Source organism: Glycine max, chromosome 19, assembly GCF_000004515.6.
Source record: "Glycine max cultivar Williams 82 chromosome 19, Glycine_max_v4.0, whole genome shotgun sequence".
Taxonomy (NCBI): Eukaryota; Viridiplantae; Streptophyta; class Magnoliopsida; order Fabales; family Fabaceae; genus Glycine; species Glycine max.
In genome coordinates, this window is record NC_038255.2 from 40,012,736 (window position 1) to 40,022,511 (window position 9,776).

Genomic DNA, 9,776 nt, shown 5'->3' on the forward strand with positions numbered 1-9,776 from the left:
TAAAATATTTAAATAACGAGACAAGATTAAATCATGTAAACCATAAATTGGTATATTAGTTTGATGAAAAGAAAACTACTTATACGAGTATTAAAAATGGTTATAGATGAAGTTTGAGCAAACCACTGCTCCAAACTAAAATAAGGTTAGTTGGGTATGATTGGTTTTAGGTAATTGTTTTAGCCAATTCAATCTGATCAAACTTCGATTGGTTTGAGAAGTTATTGGGTAAAATCATTCACCAAAAAATGTTATTGGATGAAAAAAAATTATTTCGTAAAAAAAAAACCCATAAAAAATAATGACATTTAGTTAAATTATTTGGTTAAAGAAAATCAAGTGAACTTTCATTAGTAGGATTAAACTTTGGTTAAAAAATATTCGAGCCCACGTTCATTGGTAGGCATGCTTTGACTTTAACAACTTAGCATGAAATGGTTTCCTCTTGTGTTAAACTTTTTAAAAACATAATAAAAAAATGAAAATAAATATTTGGGAATCAATAATTTCTAAAAAAAAGGAGTCAAGCCAATTTTAGATTTTTAATACAACTTAGATATATTTGATTTTTTTTAAAAAAAAAAAACTAAAAAGAGTTTTGAAGCGATTCTAAAAAACTAATCATATCAAACAAGTTTTATAATTTTTTTGAAAAGGTTTTTTAATTTTAAAATCTAAAAAAGAGAGTTTTGAAAATAACTTTAAAAACATAACACAGCCATAAAAAATATTTTTTTTTTTATAAAAATTAGGAAAGAAACATACCTAGTTTTCCCCTAATGTCAATATAAAGTGTAAAGGAATCACAGACTAAAATTATGAAAAGCAAGTAAACAAAAGTAGCATAGATCATCAAGGAGACAAGAATGCACTATTTAGCTTCATTTAAAATTGTCTATGCATATTTTCTCTGCATATACATAAACCTATCAACACGGCAGGTACTACTATTCTTAAACTATAAACTCCAAAATATACCATAAACCTTTCATAGAAATGTATTAGAATATAGGATGCTGTCTTTGTCTTCTTATATACTACCATATCTTACATGTTTTACCAAGATACCAAAATTTATATATCTTCAGCCACCTCAGCAGTTTCATTGGGGTCCCCTTGTTGCAGTCTCAGCCTAAGGTCTTTGACACTTCGCCTTTGCACTCACTTACCATCCAGCAGGAGTAGGAGTAGGAGGCACCTCCTTAGGCACATAAACAAAATTGCCCCTTCTTCCTCCTCCTTCTCTATAGTTTCTTCTTCCCCTATTATTCACATGATACTCATTATTACCATTAGTAGGGGTCTTAGACCATGACATGTTTTCCCTCCTTCTGTTATAGCCATCCCATGTTCCCCAATTACCATACCCTCGACCATTTCTCCCTCTTCCCATTTTGTGCAAGTCACCACCACCACCATTGTTCTCCCTTTGATTCCAACCCCAAGAATCATTCCTCCAATCTTGCCATTCATATCCTTTAGCATGTTCAGCAGGAGCAAAATCTTCTTTTGCAGGTTCGGCAGGAGCAAAATGTTCTTCTACATGTTCGGCAGGAGCATGATTCTGTTGCCCAGATTCTACTCCATTATTTGCTTGCAGATTTGCTGCCCAGCCTTGGACAGCAGAATTTGGATTTGGTGCTTCGGCAGCATAATCGTCGTCCCATCCGGTACACGGAAGCTGTTGCTCGTTCAGGAAGAGAGCGCCACCAATCATCACAATCTCGTGATCATTCCTTAGTTCCTCATTGGGGACCTTTGCTAATTCCATTTCCATATCCAGAATAAGTTGAGGGTCAACAATTGCATTCCAATCTACTTCATCGGTGTAAATGTTGGGATCAGGCAATGATATGTTGCAGGGAACACCGTTGATCTCAGCCCAATACCTCATTTTTGCATTGTCAAATGCCTCTTTGCCGGCAGAGTCATCCCAATTTACCACATGTTCAAACAGGTGCATGTACTTCTTGCTTTCTACTAGCTTTCGCCATGGAACTGAGCCAATTGAAGTGCAGAATTTCCTTTCCCAGGCAGGCACTGTTGAATGCCACTTATCTCCTGTGAACCAAGAAGAATAAGAAAATCAGTCGATAATAAAAGGAATCTCCTGCAATCATGGCAAGAATACATAACAAAAGGTGCATCACAGTCTAATAAAAAGCATGGTTAGTACAAAAGGAAAGCCAAGAAACAATATCTAAAATCTCGAGCAAAAGGGCTGTGTGTTACTCTGCATGCCAGTCTACAGTGAGATACTCATACATTCTCAAAAAAATTATTTCATAATACCATGCAGATGCTTCTAACAAACGTGACAAAGGAACGAAAAACATGCAAAACTTGCGAAGACAAGGTATAAGCAATTCCAAATAATATCTAGAGCAACAATTACTTTGTATGCTTGTTTGGTTGAAACGTGTCACCATAAATGATTCAATTAATAAATAACTAGTTAGCAATTGCCAAAATCGACAGCTTCAGTTCAAAAACTGACAGAAACAAACTCGACAACTGACATTTTTACACAAACCGACATCTTCAGGTTCAATCACCAGATTTCCTTTTCAACAATTGACTGATGTAGGCATTGTTTCAAACAATCAAACATGTCTCCAAAAGATTCCGCTAGTTGATACCTCAACAGTTTCAGTTCAGAACACGACACACCGAGTTATTATAAGAATTTAGATAAACCAAACAGGAATTTCAGTTATCTGTGTAGTACTCAATTTCAATTAAATAATACCACGTAACAATGGTTGAACGGATCAAAAGATTCATCATTAGAAATTACTAAAATCAAGACAATTTCAGTTCAGAACGTGACAGAAATCAAAATTGCTACCTGTGAAAAAGAGACTATCATAGGAAATTTAGTTTACCCTAGGCTTCACCTTCACCAACCTGATAATGTGAGAGGTTTTATTTACAATGTGCACTAAAAGATTCAATTTCTAGACATCCACTTGAAAATTGCCCAACCATAGACAGTTTGGATTCAAAGCACACAAACAAAAATTATTACAAAGCAGAATTTGCTTAGATCCACTACAAAAGGACACTTAGTTATGCATGTTAACCTAGTCCATTTCAATTATTCAATGACATTGGAACCAATTAATCCGCTGAACACCAACAAACTACAACTCAACAGCCCACCAACCAAAGAAATGACAGCACCTGACAACCTTAGAGGCCTCCCTTTGATTATTGAAGCTCTTAGTTACTTTCATTGACAAGGAAATGAAACCTAAGCCCTCCATCATAACCCCACCCTACCCTTACCACTTGAGTCACACACAACAGAAACACAACAAAGTAACTTGAAGCCTTAAATAATCCACCCCCTATCACAAAAAAAGAGGAAGGGGTTTCATAACGGCACAATCAAACCACACTTCAATCAATTATGAAAATTAAATAAAAGTTGGACAATAAAAAAAAAAATCAATATATATCTATCTATCTAAAGCTAGTTCCTAGAAACATAGGAATGGCACAAAATTAGAACTCCATCACACGACAAAGAAAGGCAAGAAAACCATAATTGCTCATTCAAAACCGACCATTTTACAAAAAACAAGGGAACCCCACTTTCTCAAACAAAAACCCCAATTAAATTCACTCAAAAGCAGCGTGATCATGATCATGTGCGTGGCAATTCAACCACACACCCACTTTTTAAAGTGTGTCTGAAAACAAAAAGAAAGATAAACTAAAAGAGTAATCCATGCAACAAGAATTAAACGCAGGTTCAGAAAACCAAACCAAGAAAAGGAAAAAAAGAAGAGAAAAGAAAAGAAAGAGCGACTAACCCAACGGTGGCTTTCTGTTGTAGGAGGATCGCCACTGACCCACTTGATGATGACTCTCACCTTGTTGTTTTCTCCAATTAGCCATTTCCCAGAGGCAAAAGAGAAAGACCCAGTAGAGGAAATTGGAAAGCTTTGGTTGCAAGCAGAGCAGAGACACAATATAAGAGAAAAATTTGCAAACTTCGGCAAAAGGGTGGAAGCAGGCACGGATTTCAGTAATTACCTCAGCAGAGAGAGAGAGTTATGTGTGTGTGTTTGTTGTTCTATTATGTATGTATTGGGACACGGCACACTAAGACAGAAACAAAAGAAACGGTGATGCGTGAGGAAAAGGTGGAAGGAGAGAATGAAATTAAGGAGCTTGTTGAAGGACCATGAAGTAATGAATATGAATGAAATGTGAAATTGTGAATGGACCCCAGACAGAGGAAACGCTCTCTGAGGTTTCTTGTCACACGCCTTCGAAGCGTTTCCTTTGAAGTGAGATCCTATCATATTCGTTTCGCTATTTATAGCACATGGTTTTCTTGGTCCTTTGCTTTGTTTCGGTTTCATGAATCATCATCGTCATCATTTATTTATTTATTAACTTTAAGATATTTAGCTTTTGCTTTTATTACTTTTTCAACAGTGAAATTCGTGATTTTAAGGTGTCATTTATTGATAAATTGATTTCTCAAGAATAAAAAAAGATATAAATTTAGTGTCTTGAATTATGAAATAATTTTGTTATTAAATTATATTATTTAATAACTAATTTAATATAATGAATTACAGTTTCTATAGAATTAATTTAGCATTAAATTATAAAATTTAAATATTAATTTATTATTATATTGTACAAAACTATTTTATCATATTCTTTTACCCTCAATGATTAAATTTAATTTTTTTATTTTTTACAAATCAATTTGTATATCATATTTTTATGAAAGAATTTGATTATTTATTTTAATAATAATTATAATAGTATAATAATATTCGGTAACCTTTCCTCTCTCTATGGACCTGGTCAGAGGAGTTTTTATCTCAGTTTCTTTCTCTCTCTGTTGGAAAAAAGAAAATAACAAATCCCTTCAAAATCTCAATCTGATGAATTGATAATCTTCTTCATTTAAGATAAAAGATTTGAAGATATGTTTAGACCATTTCTCGAGAGTATTTGATAATTGTTATCATTATTTTAAGAAATGTTTAAATGAAATTATATATTTTTTTAAAAAGAATGATTATTTTCTTACCTTATGTAACCATTTTACTATTAAAGATTTTCAAAATAAGAGATTATAATACAATAATTTAATGGCCGTTATTTATTTTTAATAATATTTTTATAACTCTTTTAATTTAAAATATAAAAATTAATAATTCTTTTATTTTATTACTATTTTTGTCTTGACTTGTTAAAGATACTTTCTAAAGTTGACGGTCTTATAAAAAATATAATAGGCATTAAATATCAATTCAATGTTTCTTTCTAGGCCTAGCATAATAATTTGTTTTCTTTTCTTATCTTACGCACATATTAATTAACTATTGAGTAATATTCTTTAAGGTTAGTAAAAGTAAAGGAAGTAATCTCAAGTATTGATGACAAAATTAAAGGATCATATTCGAACAGATTGATAGTGGAAACACAGTGAAAACACAGTGAGAAGTTCTCATTTCTTATAATAATTAGAGTTATTATGAGAAATGAGAATATATATATATATATATATATATATATATATATATATATATATATATATATATAAAATTTGAATTTTATTGATATGATGATTGAGTTACAATTATATATTATCTTGGTAATAATAATAATATAGTTTGCGACAAATTTTATTAAAATTAAATAATAATAATAAAAAGATAATCAAATAATTTATACTTTTGTATTTTTTAAAAAGTATTCATTATACCAATTTTGATGTATAGAAATGATGTATCAAATAATTTTTATTGATGTAAAATTTCATAAATATAATCTATTTTAAAGAATTTTCAACTTAATAATGAATTTTATGATAAAATTATTTTAATTATATATAAATTATTAAATGATGTAATAATTAATATAAATTTTTTTATCGCAATTTAATTCTTCTTTATCATTCATTAAAAGTTATTATGCAGTGTGTGTAATATCAAGTGAGAATTCTATTCATTGAGACCATTAGATTATATTTAAATAGTTGAGGTTAAAATATTAATGCACATAATGGTTATGTCACTATTGCCTAATTTTTAATTTGGACCATCCATGTATTCTTGCATGACCTAAATCTATACTTTTCATTTTTCGCAATAATCAAGCAATGATTGCCACATGTTGTTTTCAATAAGGTATGGAGTTAACAGGAGAAGGAAAAGAAATATACTGTGCGTTATAATGCTGAATTTGAGCTTTATAATCTTACTTTTTTTAGCAATAAGCGTAGTTGTATAATTTTACCACATGAATGACTATTCTTCACCACATGCTAAACACACTGAGAGACAATCTTTACATGCTTGGACATTGGACCAACCTACATTATAGCCTTGCAGGATGCGATTAGGCTGAGTCTATCTTGTATACTTCTAATTCGAGCATTGGCATCACTACAACCACTTGCACTTGCATTGACTTGAAAAAATGGTCATTTCCTCTTATAAACCTTGGCAGCAAAAAACCATTATAGACTTGTGAATCAATTGACCATCCTAAAATAGTAATGGTCTTGTGAAGCAATCAACCTAAAAGAAGGAGGCAATCTTGTGATTCTGGGTAATGGATGTCATTGAAGACTCATAACAACATCGACTTGATAAGGTGATGGATTTTATTCTTCAACTCTAAACAACGAGTATCCTCAGGGATGTAGTGCTACTTTGACTTGTTGAAAGACAATCAAGCTAAGGTTGATTCACTCTATCCCAAAAGCTAAGAGTTAAGCCTTCAATTTTTGGGTGGATGTAAAGTCAGGTTGATCCATATTGAGTTGTTGGCTACACAAGCTCTACGTTCTCCAACATTTAAAGCTTATTTGAGATGAAAACGTTGACAAGAACAACATCTGCAATTTTTAATAATAGAAAAATATATAGGTAATGCAAGTTTGTATAATTAATAAAAGACAAATCTCATATAACAGAAAATTAATATCAATGGAACAAACTAATTGACTAGCTATAATGCTTTTCCATTTATTCGCAATCCATGCCTAGATGTGGGAAAATTGGTAAATTCTTAAGGGCATTGGGGACGTAGGTGTTTCTCTTTTAGCATGTTATCATATACCTTACCACATCTTGAATATCAAAGCACATCATAGATGTCGAATCATATCATGACTGTTATTCACCATGCGTTGAAACTCAGGTAGCTTTATTTCTAGTCTCATAAGTTGTACATAGGTAAGTCAAGTTCAGAACACTATATAATAATAAAATATTGTAATAATCACTTCAAAATCTTTTACACGTCAAAATTCATTGAATATTAATCATAGCTGAAATGATTTTACTGTAATAACTTTCCGATTCGGGTATGGTATAATATGTATCACCTATTAGCATTATAAATAAAAATGCTTTTCTTGTTTTGCATGGCATTAAGTAAGAAAAGGGTTGAATTAATTGTACAAAAGGCAAAATAAGTAGGATGCGTCTGTATCAACTATCACGAGGATAGATATGAAAGTGACGAATATTTTATTTTATGGGACAAGTGAAGAACAATGAGTCGTGCATTGAATTTCATTTTTATTTTCTGTGTATTGGATATTACTATTATTAATAAATCAGAGCAGGTCCAACTGAAGTGTTGTTATGGTATATACAACTAATACAAGTGCGTTGCATAGATACAGTCATCAACTACAAAGAGTCAGAGACAGACAAGGAAACATGTATATTGCATCTTTCAGTTCAGTTTTCATTCTCTACTAAGATTCTTAGCAGAATACAGATGCAATGCAAATGCAATGGGTTGATTATGTTTCTTTTTCAACTCAAGTACAAAATCCTCATCGGTCATGGCATGGCACCACTTTATTTTTGCCCAAAGGCTTACGTCGTCTCTGGTTGCATTTAGATAATTTTAGTATCATGTTGTTAGCCCAATACAAACATTTAAAAATATTGGATGGGGTGTATGCTGATTTCCTGCAAGCATCGTTTTGTGATTGGTTAAAATTTAGATTTATGGCCCAAATAAAAAAGGGATAATTTTAGTATAACTAATATCAATCGGTATTTCATCGGCCTCTTGTTATATGATGCTTATAATTAATTTACATCCTTTAAAAAAATAATTAACTTAAATTAATCACGTGTAAGAAAAAAATAATTAATATTAATTTAAGCACAATTTAATATTTGATACATTAATGTATCTAGAAATTAGAAAATAATTTTATAAAAAGAGATAAATAAATTTATGAAAGTGATTTTATAATTAGGCATAAAGGAAATATTAAATTGTGCTTAAATTAATTTTAATTACTTATTTTGTTTTAAAATATATATGTTACAGTACGATAAAATAATGATTGTTGTAAATAAAAAAAAACAGATAACGTTGATAGGAAAAAAATGAAATTGATCTGTGGCTCTTTATAACTTCTATATTAATTATATTCTTGTATTTTTTTTTCAATTAGACTAGTTATTTGCAACGCAGAGCAACAGCAAACATTGTTAATATTTAATTTATAAATAATCATTTATATTATAAACGTTTAAGGGAATAAAAAATAAATAATTATATATTCCTCTAGTTTTAATATTCTTTACCAAACTTAATTACCACTGAACTTAAGGTTTTCTCTGAATTTTGAGTTTAGGAGACTTATCTCAGGTCAAACAGTACTGCATTACATAAAGCCATCTAACTGATCATGACCAAATTATGGGTCAAACAGCGAACAATTCATTATTTCTAATGGATGTTTCGAATTCTTATCTCCCTTTCATAGACTTTCAACACGTGAGAATTTGAAAACTCCAGAAAAAAAAATTCGTATTTTCTATTTTTATAAATAATTACTCATTAAATTGACACCAGCTTGTTTATTTCAAAGATCTATATATTAAAAATAATAAAATTTATTTTTACTAAATTTTATACAAATATTTAAAAATAAGAAACAAAATAAAAATAAAGCAAAGTTTTATAATTATTTATTATAAAAATAAAACACAAAAACACTTAATAATTATACAAACAAACAAGATCTAAAACCCAGTCCTCATGCTCTTTCTCAGCCAGTGAGGTGGTGGTTCTCCCACCTAACTTACCGTGTAATAACTGTGATGCCTGCCTCTCACTGACTTGATTGTGTAACTACCATGCATGTAATAGTAATATGGCCTGACACGTAATAGACTTTCATGTGCAAAGTGCAATTCGTAATAAAAAGACTTTCAACCATCAAATGTCAATTAATTAATGAGCAAGGTGTTGGAGTCTTAAAATGCATTGAATACAATGGATTGGCTTGATTATCCCCAAAACTATCGTTCATCACCAAGGTTTTCCGATTACATGCATGCCAACTATTATCTTATCCGGGTATTTTGCTTTAGTTTTGTTGCTCATTTCAATTTTGGTATAATAAATAGATGGGGCTTCACAATACCAAGAGTTTCTTTTGTTTCCTATTTTCTTATTTGGCGAGGTATATCTAATTATATATGGTTTTGGTGTCACATCCCAGGAAACGTAGCTGATTATAGCTAGTCTGGTAGTTCCTACAATTGTTCTTCAAAATTCCTAGCCGCAACATTTTCTTCTTCTTGCAAAATTGTAAACGTACACCTTATTTTACGTTAGATAACGGTGAAGGAAAAAGAGAGTCTAAGCCTGGAATTGATCAACTCCATAGATATGGTAGTTCAATTCCTATATGGGGGAGGAGAACAATTGATCAAATTAAAATACCACATGATCTTCCATGCATCCCTCCATACATGATC

The 9,776-nt window shown here is 31.0% G+C and overlaps 1 protein-coding gene across 1 annotated transcript; it reads right to left on the bottom strand.

Moving 5' to 3' along the window:
• Nucleotides 1-859: 859 nt before the first annotated feature.
• LOC100775807 (uncharacterized) lies at nucleotides 860-4,301 on the bottom strand. The gene is made up of 2 exons (XM_003554102.4): nucleotides 3,819-4,301; nucleotides 860-2,061 (listed from the first exon to the last, which is right to left on the bottom strand). The coding sequence occupies exons 1-2, from the start codon at nucleotides 3,901-3,903 to the stop codon at nucleotides 1,166-1,168; spliced, it is 981 nt and encodes a 326-aa protein (XP_003554150.1). The 5' UTR covers nucleotides 3,904-4,301; the 3' UTR covers nucleotides 860-1,165.
• Between the last annotated feature and the right edge of the window lie 5,475 nt (nucleotides 4,302-9,776).

Bases quoted from the DNA above. Each gene is read 5' to 3' on its own strand.
- LOC100775807 (XM_003554102.4), bottom strand. From the start codon at position 3,903: ATGGCTAATTGGAGAAAACAACAAGGTGAGAGTCATCATCAAGTGGGT. The intron at 2,062-3,818 runs GTTAGTCGCTCT...CTTGGTTCACAG, and splicing joins CAACAGAAAGCCACCGTTGG to GAGATAAGTGGCATTCAACA.